This window comes from Triturus cristatus, chromosome 11 (assembly GCF_964204655.1).
Source record: "Triturus cristatus chromosome 11, aTriCri1.1, whole genome shotgun sequence".
Lineage (NCBI taxonomy): Eukaryota > Metazoa > Chordata > Amphibia > Caudata > Salamandridae > Triturus > Triturus cristatus.
The window spans coordinates 1117517909-1117533987 of NC_140594.1; the positions used below are offsets into that span (position 1 = coordinate 1117517909).

Sequence of the window (16079 nt, forward strand, 5' to 3'; positions counted from 1 at the left end):
GAATGTTGGGTGTGTTTGAGTGAGGAATGACAGTTAGAAATGGGCTGAGCAGCAGGCAGGCTGCTCCTGGTGGGGATTGCTGTCACCTTGAACTAAGGGCTTGAGTACTGGCTAACCTACATCATTACTACCTGTTTACCTGGACCACCTACCTAGTATAACTGTGTACCATCTTCATGTACTTGGACCAGCTACAGAATAAAGGTACTCCTCAACTTTACTTGACTAGCAGTGTCTACTTGTGTCACAGGGTACAACATATTTTGGCGACGAGCGAGAGTTGGAGACGTTCCCCCTTGCCTACTTATCTCCACTACTGGTCAAGGAAGCGGAAGATGACATCTTTAATGAGTCCAGAAGGTTAGAAGAAGCCACAAGTATCACTAGTGCATACAACTGAGAAACAATGTTAAATCAAGCTTACAAGTGGCAATGCGACAAGCATCAAAAGAGAATTCATCACAACAAAATAATTTGGTACAGCATACTCAGCAACCCCACCAGTGTCTAGAACCACCAGACAGCCCCAAAGAAAGCATGCTGTACCCTGTGTTTGCCACAGAAACTGCACAATCAAGGGAAGAGTGTTCCCTGGTTATGACTTTAAACATGTTTAACTGTGATTGCATACAACACATGTCAAGATTTTGAAAAAGTGTTTCATTTTGTACAAACTGTGTTTGGATGCAGCTCTTGTCTTGTTCTTACCTCGCATCTAATCTGCACAAATTCTAACTTCTTCTGGGTGTGGGCGCAACTTTGGAAGTGCCTAGATAGTGTTTTCATGTGCTACATGCATCTTATTTGGAGCAGAGATCCCTACGGTCAGCTGTGGACGTTCTCAACGTTGCTGACACTTCACACGAAGGTGAGCTGTGTACTTCACACGATGGAGAACTGTAGTTTCCAGTTAGCTTTTGGCATTGTAGTGTTGCCAGAGTCGGACCCGACCACTTGTGACAGGGGTCCCAGGCGAGGGGTCTTGTAACCTCCCCCCTGAGCGTATGCGTGGTGGGCGCGCCTTACGTCTTGACGGAAGGCACGCCCGTGAGGTAATAAAGAGCCCAGGGCGCTGGGCATGTTGCTGACCACCACCTAAAGCACACGTGTGGTCCAGCTCATTTATAGGCCCTAGGCCAGAACGCTACACTGGCGACGAGGTGGTCTCGCCACCCCATCGCGTGCTCCGGTCCATCACGCTCTTGCCCAAGGAGCGGATCGTCGCAACCCCTGCAGCGTCCCTCCTCGTTGAGGCTGAGTGCCTATTCCTGCCGCGCTGCGTGAGCGCGTGTGGCCCCAGTGACCCCTGGGCCGAGATCACCTCGCCCTGCATCTCTGCCTGCCACCATCTGGCCGAGCTCACGGCAGCCCCTGGCCCCCTGTGACTGCCTCCTGCCTGCCTGGAAGCTTTCTGCCTCAGCGGAGCCTGCTCCCGCGCGGCATCGGACACGCCTGCCGTTCCTCATGCTTCTCGCATGCAACAAATCGCCAGACCCTGCCGTTTCTCACGCATCTCGCGTGAGGGCCCGTTTTGACCGATTTGGAGGCCCTGATCACTCCTCCTGTGCTTCCAGGCGCCCCTGGTCGTCGAGGCAGCCCTGTACGTCGTGAACACCGCCTGAACAGCTGGTGTACCTTCCCGGAAGTGTGCAGGTGAGGCCCCCTGCTGCCCGCGCCCCTCCTCGGCAGCCATGGCCAACGTGCCCCCCTGGAGCCGTTCGCAGTCACCGGCCTCCCCCTGTCGCAAGCCGCACGGTGGAAGAAGTGGGTGGAACGACTAAAGAACTACTTTGTGGCGGCGGAAGTCGCGGCTGAGCGACGGCGCGCCATGCTGCTACACCTGGGAGGAGAAGCGATTCGACGACATATCGAAGGACGTAACCGAGGCTGGCCCATCCAGAACATACGCCATGCTGCGCGACGCTATCACGGCGGATTTTGAACCTTTTGCAAGTGTGGACTATGAATGATTCCTGCTCCTCCAAGCCCACCAGCTCCCAGATGAGTCTGTTGACGTTTTTTACACAAGATTGAAGAAGCTAGCCAGCACGTGCACTCTTCCCGATGTGGACGACGAGACCCGTGCCCAATTCATCAAAGGCTGCGCGTCTTTGAAGCTGCGCGAGAGGGTGTTGGAGGCGGACAACATGCCCATGCGCGACATCCTCGTACTAGGGTGCTCAAAGGAACTATCCAAGGCCAGAGTTGCGCATATGGAGCCAAAGGCAGCGGTTGCCGTCAAGACAGAGCCGGTGTGCGCCCTCAAGACCGTGGCCACCGAGAACTGCACGAAACAACCCAGGCGAAGAACCCCAAGACCGGCTCAGCCCTCCCCCAGCCGCGCCTGCGCGTGGTGCGGAGGCGCGACGCCCCACAGAGGAGCATGCCCGGCACAAGGCAACATCTGCAGCGCATGTGGTAAGGCCAACCATTTCGCAAGCGTATGTCTGTCGGTGCCAAAAAAGAAGCAGAGTGGCCCGCCCAGAAGGATAAGACAGCTAGAGCCACTGCCCAACACCCCTACCAGCAGTGACATGGACGACGATGAAGCGGACGTAGCCTCCGTCCATGTTGTGCAGGTGCTCAACACCCTGGCAGCAACGCCGTCCACAGTCAATGTGCAGGACCAAGCCGTAGCGGCATTGATCGACACAGGCGTGTCAATCAACCTGATGGCCGCCAGCGTGTACCGGACACTTGATAAGGCACCAGCACTCCATCCCACGAGGGTGCAAGTATACGCGTACGGCAACAGTCGCCCACTACGCCTATGTGGGATGTTCCGGACGAACCTGTCCCACGACGCCACTCACCTGCAAACCAAAATCTATGTGTCGCAAGAAGGATCAGGTTTCTTGCTAGGCTGCAGAACAGCCCAAGACCTTGGGCTGATCCACTTTGCACTTACAGTCCAAGCCCGCAGCCTTGACCATCTTGTACTAAAACACACGCCACTGTTTGAGGGAATCGGCTGTCTGAAGGGACCCGCTATCCACCTCCACATAGACAAGTCGGTCGCCCCCGTGGCCCTCCGGCACCGACGCATTGCATTCCACCTACGACCCAAGGTAGAAGCGGAACTACGAGTACTCGAGCAGGCCGGAATCATCGAAAGGGTAAACGGGCCCACTCCCTGGGTGTCGCCCATAGTGGTAGCCAAGAAGCCGAAGCAGCCAGACGCCGTGCGGATCTGCGTGGACATGCGCATCCCCAACCTCGCAATCAAGCGTGAGCGCCACCTGACACCAACCATAGATGACATTGTTGGAGAGTTGTCTGGCTCAAAGTGGTTCTCGAAGATGGACCTGAGGTCTGGGTACCACCAAATTCCCCTACACCCGGACTTGCGCCTGATTACCACTTTCTCCACTCACGCTGGCCTCTGGCGGTACACTCGGCTCAACTTCGGGATTTCGAGTGCAGCAGAGGTATTTCAAAATATCATCCAGAACGTTCTGCAAGGACTGGATGGCGTGTTAAACATCAGTGACGACATCCTGGTCCACGCCCCAACTTTGGACGAACACATCCGACGCCTCCAGGCAGTGTTTACCCGGCTTCAAGAGCGAGGGTTGACCCTCCACAGAGAGAAGTGCGATTTCCTACGTAAGGACATCAGTTTTTTTGGTTACAGGTTCTCCGACCAAGGAATTGGCCCGGACCCAGAAAAGGTCAAAGACATCCACACAGCTCCCACCCCTACGTCGATAACAGCAGTCTGCAGTTTTCTAGGGATGGTCACCTACTGCGGGAGGTTCATCAAGGACCTGTCCGATCTCACCGGGCCCCTCCACAACCTCACGAAAGCCTCTGCCACTTGGGAGTGGGGTCCGGAACAGCAAGAGTCATTCCAGAAGACCAAGGCGGCGCTCTCAGCTGACACGACCCTAGCCTACTTCGACCCCCGGAACGAGTCACAACTCGTGGTAGATGCCAGCCCGACTGGTCTAGGAGCCGTGCTGACCCAGCGGCAAGCATGCGGAGAATGGGCCCCCGTCGCATATGCTAGCAGAACCCTCACCCCAACGGAACAGCGCTATTCGCAGATTGAAAGGGAGGCCATCGCCATCCTGTGGGGGTGCCGGCACTTCCACATCTACCCGTATGGACACCCGTTTGTGGTAATCACAGACCACAAACCCCTCGTCCCACTGTTCCGAGGCTCCTCCTCGCGGCCTCCTCCCCGGATTGAGAAATGGGTGCTCCAGCTCAAGGAATTTCAGTTCACCGTGGAGTATTGACCAGGCACCCGAAATCCAGCCGACTTTTTGTCAAGACACGCTCGCCCGGCCACTGACTCGGAAGCGGTGGAAGCCATGGCCACGGAGGAGTACGTCAGGATGATCGTAGAACGGTCAAGACCTCTGCCAATCTCTCTAGAGGACGTGGCGCAAGCCACCAAAGACGTTGATTGCCTACAGATCGCCATCCAGGCCGTCACATCAGGCAACTAGAAACCACTCCAAAGCCCGTCATCCTTCCGCACGCCGGGTGCCCAAGCAACGCTGAAGGCGCTTCACCAAGTCCAGGACGAACTGTCTGTGTCCCCGGAGGGGTGTCTCCTGAGGGGTCCCCGCCTGGTGTTACCCGGCTGCCTCACCCAACAGGCCGCCCTCCTGGCGCATGGCGCGCACCAAGGCATCGTAAAGTCAAAATACCGCCTCCGAAGCAAACTCTGGTTCCCAGGCCTGGATAGAGTAGTAGAGAAAATCGTCCAACGATGTCCGGTGTGTTTGGCGACCAGCTTACCCAACCCTCCGGCGCCCGTAATCACCGAGGATGGACCGACGTCCCCATGGGCGCGAGCCAGTGCAGATTTTGGCAGCCTCCCCGGGGGAAAATACATGTTGGTTGTGGTGGACGACTTCTCACTGTACCCCGAGGTAGAGGTCCTATCCTCGACTGCTGCCTCCGAGGTAATTCCCAAGCTTGAAAAGATAATTGCCACCCATGACCTCATTGGGGAACTACGCACGGACAATGGTCCACCATTCAATGGCGCCGAGGTGGCTGAGTACCTGCAGTTCCACCGTGTCAAACACCGACGCATAACCCCGAGGTGGCCTCAAGCTAACGGGGAAGTCGAGCGGCTTATGAGGACTCTAAACAAGACTATTCAGATAGCACTAGCGGATGGACAGGGCCTGGAGTTATCCATCTGCCAATTCCTACGCGAATACAGAGTGACGCCCCACTGCACCACAGGTATTCCTCCAAGCCGCCTCTGTTTTGGCAGAGCAGTTACGGACATTATCCCACACCACCCCAGGTGGGCGTCATCACCAAACCCGCCTAACCGATCCATGTAGCGGAGAACAAAGACCAATCGCGAAGCGTCCCAGAAGAGAAGGGCCGTCGACAGCGCTATCAAAATTGGGGACAGGGTGTTAGTGAAAGACCGCCATCCGGGTGGAAAGTTCCGCCTGCCATTCGAATTAGACCCTTGGACTGTCACGAACATCAACGGTACACTGATCACGGCGGTCAGGGACGGCGAAGAGGTAACAAGAAATGTATCATTCTTTAAGAAGGTCCCACAAGGAGTCGAGGAAGAGTCTTCCGAGCCAGAAGACTACCGCCCAGCGTCATCCCCAAGCCTTCGAGAAGCCACAGAGGAAGAGACTCAACGCAGAGTAGAGAACACCGGGAACGACTTGGCCACGCAAGCCCACGGAGATCCGGTGTCACCAGGGACACAGAGCCGCCCGGACGTGGTTGAGACCGACTGTTCGGAGGACATGTTCCAAACCCCTCCAGAAGGGCGCATTCAGAGCAAGTACCACCTACACCCACATCCACAGCCATCCCAGAGGTACCGAGACTTTGTAGCCCGATTTCGACTGCTGGAGTGAGAGTGGGCTGTACCTCCGCCAATACCAAGTAAGACTGTTCCATGTGTTTTGGTCATGAAACTCACAGAAACTAGTTTAGATCCTTTAAGACTTTTGCGTTATGTTTAATAACTGTTAAGTTTTTACATCTATGGGTAAAGGAGGAATGTAGTGTTGCCAGAGTCGGACCCGACCACTTGTGACAGGGGTCCCGTGCGAGGGGTCTTGTAACCTCCCCTCTGAGCATATGCATGGTGGGCGCGCCTTACGTCTTCGACAGAATCTGTTTGTTTTCTTGCCATCTTACTCCTGGACAGTAACTAAGAGTAATATGATTATATACTCTTGTTCATCTGGCAGAACACGTATGAGAGACTTATTGGAGCAGCTGGCATTTTTCAACATGAACTCTGACTCGTTTTTTTTTAATACCAAAAGAAAAGTGACTCGTGTTTTTTTGCCCTAATGTGGTGTGAAAATGTTCGAAATTGTGGGTATGATTTGTTTTTCAGTATTGTCTGCCCAGTGTTATGCTGCCATCTAGTGCTTAGTTGGAATTTGACGTTTAAGTAGTAGAAATGTACCAACAATCCACGTTCTCTTAACTTATATCAGGCACAATGTTTTTGCCTTGCTAGTACAATGTGTTAGTAAGGTTTAGTATCCATGCTTGAGGGATTTAAGTTTACAATGTATTTGTCCCAGCTTCCACAGTTTAGGTTTTGTGTCGCAAAGGACGTCCTTGTCTAGTTTTTTAGTGGGTAGCTGTATTAAATTCTCCCTTTCATGAGGTATGGGCATGGGTTTGGGATTTATTTTCTTTTGCATTAAGCATCACACGTAGCTCCTACGTAGGGGTGGGTAATATGAAGTATTTCTCATTAAGCATTACATGCAGCCTCTTCACAGAGGTGAGTTCTATGGTATGCTTCCCATTCACAGTTTTTAGATTTCTTCTATTTGGTAACCCTGACACGGGTCGTGTTTATTGGGTCTCCACCAATTAGCATAACAATTAACCCTTACACTGGGTTGGTTTTTGGTTCATGGGTACGATTCCCATTGATAGTTCTTCGTTTGGTAACCCTCACACGGGGTATGTTTATGGGGTTTCCTCCAATTAACATAACATTTAACCCTTACACTGAGTTGGTTTTAGTTCATGGGTACGATTCCCATTGATAGTTCTTCGATTGTTAACCCTCACATGGGGAATGGTTATGGGGTTTCCTCCAATTAATATAACATTTAACCCTTTCACTGGGTTGGTTTTAGTTTATGGGCATGGTTCCCCTACACAGGGTGCATTTTCAAGGTTTATAGTCCCATATACATGGTTAAAGTCTCAGACCCTTACAGGAGGGAGGACTTTATGGGTCTCTGTCCCAAGTGTTTGTACCTCAAATGAGGTGTGAAAGATTGGTTTTTAGCTCCATTCATCACTGCGTACGTAAATTCCTTATGTGAGGAATGTTTTTTATTCATTTGTTCCCTTGTTGAATTTGCAGGGTGTGTTTTTGCCTTTTGCAATTCGCAACAAAGCTTTTCCCATTATATTTATTGGGAGAGGATGGATTATTTTACTCAATTTATTGGTTGTAACCTATCCATTCTTTCCGTTTTCAATGGCTCTGGCCTTTTGTGATGTTTATTTAATTGCACAGACCTGGGTTTTGAGCTGTTTATTCCATTTGTAATTTTTCATGTTTATAGTTTTTTTTCTCTTAATATTTACATGTATGTGCAATTTTAAATTTTCATTTTAAAAGGAGGGGGATGTGTTATGCCCTGCATAGTTCACTTATTCCTTATAGTTCCCTATCTTCCTGCTGCTCAGCCACTGTGTGGGGCAGATTTACAAGCCCCGTGCGCCGCTTTTGCGCTGCCGTTGCGTCACTTTTGTGACGCAGCGGCAGCGCAAGGCTAGCGCCAAGCTGCGCCAGATTTACGACGTGACGCATCTAGGGAGATGCGTCACGTTGTAAAGCCCTGCGCCACATTAAACATGCGTCAGGTTTAATGTATGCAGGGTGGGCGTTCCGTCTGAAAAAGCCTCGGAAAAGTGACGCAGTGAAATCTACAAGATTTCACGCAGTCACTTTTCCGACGCTGGTGCGTCAAATCCTTACGCCTGCTTCAAGCAGGCGTAAGGCGTGACGCACCATGTTAGTGATAGGGTAGGTTGGAACAGTGCTGGAGTTGCGTCGCGCTTGCGACACAACTTCAGCACTGCGCCAACCTTACGCCGGCAGATGCGTTGCACCTCTGCTTGTCCTTGCGCCACGATGCACTGCATTGTAAATGCGGCGCATCTGCGGTGGCGCAAGGGCAAACTTGCGTGACGCATCTTCCCTGGAGCATCCCTGCTGATTTGCATGGATGCGCCAGGGAACATAAATCTGCCCCTGTGTGTTTACAGTAGAATGTTGGAATTGCAGTGATGCATGGAATGTTGGGTGTCTGTGTGAGTAAGGAATGACAGTTAGAGATGGGCTGAGCAGCAGGCAGGCTGCTCCTGGTGGGGTTTGCTGTCACCTGGAACTAAGGGCTTGAGTACTGGCTAACCTACATCATTACTACCTGTTTACCTGGACTACCTTCCTGATTTAACTGTGTACCATCTTCATGTACTTGGACCAGCTACAGAATAAAGGTACTCCTCAACTTTACTTGGCTACCAGTGTCTACTTGTGTCTCAGGGTACAACAAATCTACTTTAAAAAAACAGAAACAAAACAAGTCAAACAATGGTACACGCGAACAAAAATGAAAGTCACCATGTAGTCCAGACCGACTCATGTAACAACAATAGCTCAGATCTACACAGGGGAAGGTACTTACAGATGAAGTAGCAAAGGGAGGAGGAACAGCTGGCAGACAAGAAACGGAACAGACACAAAGCATGGCACTGGGGAACAGAAAGTGCACGTAACCAAAGAACAAAACAGAATGACAAGCTGCAGGGGGGTGGGGGGTGGAGCTATGGGATGGCAAGTGGCGACCTGGTAGGGGTGGTGGGGGCAGGGAAGCAATGTTGAGAGAGGGGGTTGCGGGGATGGGTGAATGTGCTGTGCTGAGGCAGGAAGAACTTACTGCACAGAACAGAGCTTGAAGCAGCGTGAATGAAAGAACTGAAAGAAACAGCGCATTAAGATGAAAGCGTACATATATGGGAAGTTCGGCGCTGCTGCGTGGGAGGATACCAATGCCAAGAAGGCGGGAGAAAAAAAAGAGTTGACCAGTAGCCACAAAGCATTTTTGAAGGACAGACAAAGGAATGAATGGCAGTGCATAGGTGGGATGTAAAGCCACAGAAGAGATTACAGCTTGTCTCGTAGAGACAGCGCATGCACTGCCTTGGCTCAACCTAAAAAGCTGTCACAGACATGGTGGTCTGCTGACCCCACCAGGCCACCATCCCTGAGAGTGCTAGCCATTCCCAAAGGCGTCGCAAATTGTGACTGCCTTATGAATATTAATAAGGCATGCAATTTGCAACTCCATTAGGAATCATCACAAACAGTGTCTGAGACACTGTTGTCCATTCAATATTGAGAGTCGCAAATTACGAGTCGCAATTCGGCACAATTTGCGACTCGCAACATTGAATGGTCATGTATCTAGGCCTAGGTTACGTATGTAAGTTACTACTGTGGAAGAGGTGTGGCGCAGCGGCCAGGGTGCCTGACTCCGGACTACAGGGTTCACGGTTCGATCCCCGTACCAGCGGCAGGTTAGCCCAGCACCATGTGACTCTGGGCAATAGCTCGCTTAATCTTCCCGAGGGCCCCCAGCGCCGGGACACCACTTCAGAGGTAGCTGTGCACTTTACAAATACTGGTATTTCATATTTCATTTCAAAAGTGTAGTGTGTGAATAGTACTTTGTAGTATGATTTGTCGTACTACATTAGTACTACATAACTTACCAATAAGTGCAGTTTGTGAAATAGGCCCGAAGTTTACACATTTGAAAAGTGTTATTGGGCAGCTGACCTAAGGGTGCACTGCACCTGACATATAGCTGGAATATAAACAGAAACTCCTGAAGGAATCATTTTCAATGATTGTATCAACTGTTTGAAAGCTTGGTCTCAACTGAATCCAAACTCAAGTGTAAGCAAAACATTAAGAAACTTATTTAGGCACATATGGGGCCAGATGTACGACCATAGCATTTTGCAACTCACAAATTGTGGCAAATTGCGTGTTGCAATTTGCGAGTCGCAAAATGCTATCTACAACAGTGTCTGAGACATTGTTTGTGATTCCCAATGGGGTCGCAAATTGCATGCCTCAATAATATTAATAAGGCAGTCGCAGTTTGCAACCCCATTGGGAATGGCTAGCACTCTCATGGATGGTGGCCTGCTGGGGTCTGCAGACCACCATGTCTGGGACTGCTTTTAAATAAAGCAGTTCTTTTTTTTTTTTAAATGCAGCCCGTTTTCCTTAAAGGAAAACGGGAACGCATTTAAAAAATAAAAATGAAACTTTTAAGATTCATTTTTTAAGGGCAGGCAGTGGTCCCTGGGACCACAGCCTGCCCTTAAAAAGTAATTGTGCATGCATTTCCAAAGGGGAAGAGGTCCCCTGGGGACTCCTTCCCATTTGCAAGTGCCTTACCACCCTTCTGAGAAGGGTGGTAAACTGGGAGTGTTTTGCAACGGCAAATGCGGTCGCAAAACATTCATACATTGGTTTTGAAGTTACTATAAAGAAGGGACGCCCTTGGGACGCCCCATCCTAATAGCGAGTCGCTAACCCTATTTTTCGAGTTGCTAATTGATAAGCGACTCGCAACATAGGGTTGGTACATGGGCCACACGTTTTTAGCGGTCACAAACAGGCCTAAAACCTGTTTGTGACCTCAAAAAAATGTTGTACATCTGGCCCCTAGTTCTTGCAATACTGTTAGAAATGGGTTCCTGGCTGGCTAGGGTATGCATCTTAGGCAGGCAGAATCAACCACTCTAGTCAGGGTAAGGCAGTTACCCACTCAAGGTAACCCCTGCAACCCCCTTGTTAGCTTGGCACGAGCAGTCAGGCTTATCCCAAAGGCCATTAAACATAGACTAAACCAACATCAACCAATAATTACTTTGCCAACTAGGCAATTGTCATAACATCACAGTTAGTGCAATAAGATACTAACTTATATGCTGCATATTTCACCAAACATAATCAAGGGCAGCATTACTGTGCATGTTATACCATCAAATTATGTTACTTGTTAGCCTGACTATGCAAGGTATAAAACGACATATCCCTGTGAACGTGAAATGCAGCATGTAACGAAACATAAATCAGCCCTACTGTGCATGCATGCAAATTGCAACCATCCAAATATACATCATTACATCAGGACATAAAATGCAGCAGTTCATTTATTGGGGAAAAACACATGAATTCCTATGTCAATATGAGGCACAGCACCTTTGTGAGCCTATTAACCATGATATGGTAATCTGCGAATTCCCCACAGACTATGAATCTCCAAACATAGGCCTGTGGCGTATCTGCGCTCCTGTTTCAGGAAATGTGGTAATAGCATGATTAGAAGACCGGCCCCTAAATTGAGGATTTTCCTCTCATCCTGCTGCCAGTTTCAGCTTCTCAGGGCCCTCCCAATGTATGGGCAAATATGGGGGCCCACACACTAAAGGTAAAAGATTAGGGACATGACTGGGTCTCCCACAGACAGGACAGCAAGAAATGCAGCCGCTTGGTTGCACTGACCTGGGTCCAAAACACTGAGAATTGCCATGTGGGGCCTCGCGGCCTCAACAGCACCTCTCGCTCCAAGTAGAGGAGCCCTACCATTCTGGGGATACACTCTTATACCAAGGGAGGGGCATGCCGACTGGACACACATGGGCTGCTCTGAGGGACGGCCTCTCTGACGGGCCTTGAGTCCCTGGCCTGCCCATAGTTACCAGACAATGCTATTATGGCAGTAATGGGGCGCTGACGTTACTGGTGGCTTCTCTGTTTCCCCAGTTACAAGTCTGGCAAAGCATGTTGATTTGGTCTCCTCTCCTCGGTGCAGCCCACACCAGAACAGAATCCGAGTCAGAGACAGAGTGCCCGACAGTACAACCATAGAAAAAAAAAGCTCAATCCTTAGAGAAGCTGGAAGGCTCCCCACTGTTCACATAAATGAAGTGCCCGCCACATGTCAGTTCCTGATAGGGGATAAGGGCCAAATTTAGCCCTCACCACACACTCCACAAACCAGCAGAAGGCAATTGAATCCTACAGGTCGCTGGGTTTCCAGCAAAACAGGGTGGGAGAAGCAAGCCACAAGCCTCTGGAGAGCACTGGGGGGACAAAGGCAGGAAAAAAGGCAGCAGGCCAGCACATAAGGCGGTGCAAGGTGATAGACCCTCCTGCAGCCCAGCAATCAGCAAGCAGCAGGTCAACACAGCAAAGCAAGCAGTCCAAATGGCGGTCCCTCCTGACAGAACAGCAGTCCAGTCCCTGGCAATGTGCAGCATGTAGGGCCAGCAGCATCTGGTTACAAGTCTGACACAGTATCTAAAATCATGGGGTCAGTGCCCCTGTACTTATACTCTAAGGGCCTCATTTATGAAAAGTGACGCATCACTGCGTGAAAACAGTGATGCGTCACTTTTCACTGCGCCCTCCCTCCGACTCCAATAATGCGTCATATTTACAGTATGACGCATCATGTCGCAAGGAGTCAAAGATCCGTCAGTATTTCTGACGTATCTGTAGGCGCAAAAGTGATGCATTGCTGGAGTATGTCACCAAAGTGACGCAACTCCAGCAATGTGTCCTTTTACATGGGGCAAGCCCCATGTGAAAGGGCCTGCGTCAGTCTTACGCCTGCTGTGAGGCAGGCGCAAGATATTGACGCATTTGCACCCTAGAAGTGGCGCAGTGAAGTCTCGTAGATTTCACTGCGTTACTTCTACGATGCTTACTTACGTGGGAACACCCACCCTGCATACATTATACCTGACGCAGGTATAATGTAGCGCAGGGGTTTACAAAGTGACGCATCTACCTAGATGCGTCACTTTGTAAATATGGTGCAACAAGGTCCAGTTTGTACGCCGCTGATGCGTCACAGAAAGTGACGCACCGGCGGCACAAAAGTGACGCAAGGACTCATAAATGAGTCCCTAAATTTCTTTGATGTGGAAGTAACTTCAAAAGAACTTTAGAAGTGCACAACACCCCCATTCAATCACAGCTCTGGCTCCAGACATCAGTAGGGGGTAAACAAGCCATTTGTGTGAGGGCAGGGACCAACCTTTACAAATGTAGGTGTGGCCCATATCTCTCTCTCTCACCCCAGGAATACCATTCAGTATGCAGATGAATGCAGATGCAACCTTGTTACACCCAACCCTTTCTGTGTGATGGCTGTCTGGAAAGTGTGCACAGGCCCAGCTGTCACCTTTCCCATGATGCGGATTGGAGTCAGGCTGCAAAGCACAATGAGTCATAAGCAAGTAGGAATGCCCACTTTCTAAAAGTGGCATTTCTGAAATAGTCATGAAAAAACCTCCTACACCAATAAGCAGGATTTATCACCTATATTCCAAACATATCAAACTTGGCAATGCTACTCATTTCAGATAAGAAATTACCACTGAAAAACATATGAGGGAATTCCCAATCCAAACCCATGAGAAGAACAGGCCTCACAGCGGTAAGAAACCAAATAGACTGTGTGTCACTACCAGGACAAGCCACACAATGAGAGCACATATCCCACCTTTTACTTACACAGCACCCTACCCACAGGGCAACCTAGGGCCTACCTTAGGGGTGACCTACATGTTGTAAAAGGGGAATTTCAGGCTTGGGAAGTAACTTTAAATGCCAAGTCACTGTAGCAGTGAACTGTGTACCAGGTCCTGCAGTGGCAGAGGCCTGAGACAGTTGTGAAAGGCTACTTCTGTGGGTGGCGCATGCATCACTGCATGCTCACTAGTCACATTTAATTTACCAGCCCTGGGCCAACACAACTAGCACAAAACAACAACAGTCCAACTCAAACTGGTTCATCCATCAGTTCATATTGATATTTTGTAGTGTATCAACCAGTCAGTAAAAAAGAGAAAAGTCTCTGTAATCATTTATGAAGCACCAACTGTTGGTTTGTTAGGCTGATGTGGGTTGATTAGACTTATAGTGGCTGCACCCTGGGCTGAATTACAATATAAATGTTCGAACTATTTACCTATTTGTACTTTATTTTACTTTGTTTACTGCTAGTTATGGCATTTTTTTTTATTTCACAAGTGTCAAAGCTTACTTCTCATCTCTTCCTTCTTGTGTTAACGTGGTCAAAGGTGAAGTGATGTCAAACATTGTGGTAAAAATAGAAGAGGTATTAAGGTTATGTGATCCCACTTCTACTACCCATGGCATATTGGTGAATTGATGTAATTGATTGTTCCCCTGTACATGCTATAAAGTACTTTCTGCAAATGGTGCTTGTTTTAGAGTGGGTTTGACAGACCACATACATTGTGTCAAAACTGAAATTAAACATCCATTTCCTAGTGGAATATCATGCACCCCAAATATAATTCTTTAATTACATTTGCTAATCTACGGGACATGCCCATTCCTTAGACTTCTGAATTCATACCACATAGGGTACAAACTACAATCAGTAGTACCCATCCTAACCCTCACCTTGGATTTCTGGGTGTTTCACCATGTAAAGCAGTGCCCAGCGCAGAGTGCTGGTGGTGGTCTCTGTCCCACCTAGAAACAAATCAGCTGCAAGGCGGACCATGTTATGCTCATCAAATGTAGAATCAACATCAGGAGGGTCCTAAATAGGATATTATTATGAAAATTCAGCAAATCTGAAATATTGAAACAGTCTATTATGGCTTATGATTATGCATATTAACAACTTGCGGACAGAGTATTGATGTAAAGCACTCTAGTCTTGGTCATAAAATAGAATTGATGGAAATTAGTACAGTGAATTGCAGAATGAATTTGTATAGATTGCAGATTTCATTTTCTAGTAGGTATGGATAACATTTGGTTAGCTAGTTTAGAGTAAGGGTATATTAGAAACTCTGAGATGGGGGCCTAATGAATGTGGATGAGGGCTCATGCCTGCAGTAGTTATGGGTGAGATTAATTAATTCCTCTATCCAGAGGAATGGAAGCAAAGAAAAGACTTCAGAAATTAGAGGGATGGGCAATTTCAATAACTTCATGATGAGGAGTGATTGCAAATAGCGGTATCTCCCTCTAAAAAGAGAAATCGAACTACTTAGTAGCAGCTATTAAAGAGGAAAAGGAAGAAAGGATAATACAATTAGTGAAGGGTTATGTATTTATTCATTTTGTGTTCTGTAACTTGCCACATTTATTGGAAAGCTTTGAAAGGATCTCTGTCAAAGGGGTTTTGTTGACTTGCTGGGAATGTGCTTGCTGTTTGTTCCCATAAGTAACAAACTTGCTGAGGTTCTAGGGCCACTCCTTTTTACAGATGAAGAAGGATTGTTCACGAAATTGGCGAGTTGAGGATTTCTGACCTTAAAAGGCATGGCTTTTGAAAGCTCAGTTGGTTTGTTAATTAAGAGTTAAGGTTATTCAGAGATTGTGAACCCAGAGCGTTTTAATATTTACCCACATACTATTCTTAGTTTTTTTTTATAGATACCCCCTTGCATGAAAAACCAATAAGTCAGAAAGATTCCTGTTGTTTGATTTTTTTCTTATCATTGCTTGTGTTTTCTATATACAAAGCACCCCAAGGAGCCTGACTAGAGCAGCCAACATGGGAGAAGTAAACACTTACTCTTGATATTTTAGATTGGTAGAAATCAATCACGTCGTGGGGCTCCTCAGCCACTCCATTTTCTTTGTGACCCTGGATTTCTTTCTTCACAAATTCCTCCAGGAAGGCATTGCTCCTGAAGATATCCTGATGAGGTCCTGGAATATACCGCATCAGCCAGGGAAGAGCATCAAAGAGCTGGAATAAAAGATATTGTATTGATTAACAGAGTGTCCTTTTCTGATCATACATTTAACAAACATATTGAAGGAGTTTAGTAGATTACTCCTTGAATGTTCTTGTTTGACAATTTACTTCTAATACAGATGCATTATGAATTATGGGTAGAAAGTCATGAAGCGTAACACTCATATTTATGTGAGTAGGTATGTGGAACAAGTGTTTGTGGGAGTGTCTAAAAGAAAACTAAATTAGAAACTGCATTGTCAGAAAACTTACAACATA

The 16079-nt window shown here is 48.4% G+C and overlaps 1 protein-coding gene across 1 annotated transcript in view; it reads right to left on the bottom strand.

Annotated features, from left to right (window-relative positions):
• LOC146786140 (cytochrome P450 2J5-like) overlaps positions 1-16079 on the bottom strand; it is a 220208-nt gene that overhangs the window by 165064 nt on the left and 39065 nt on the right. The window contains exons 5-6 of the mRNA XM_085635643.1: positions 15636-15812; positions 14507-14648 (exon numbers count right to left, since the gene is read on the bottom strand). Of these exons, the coding sequence (XP_085491769.1) occupies positions 14507-14648; positions 15636-15812 (319 nt within the window). The remainder of the gene's footprint in view (positions 1-14506; positions 14649-15635; positions 15813-16079) is intronic.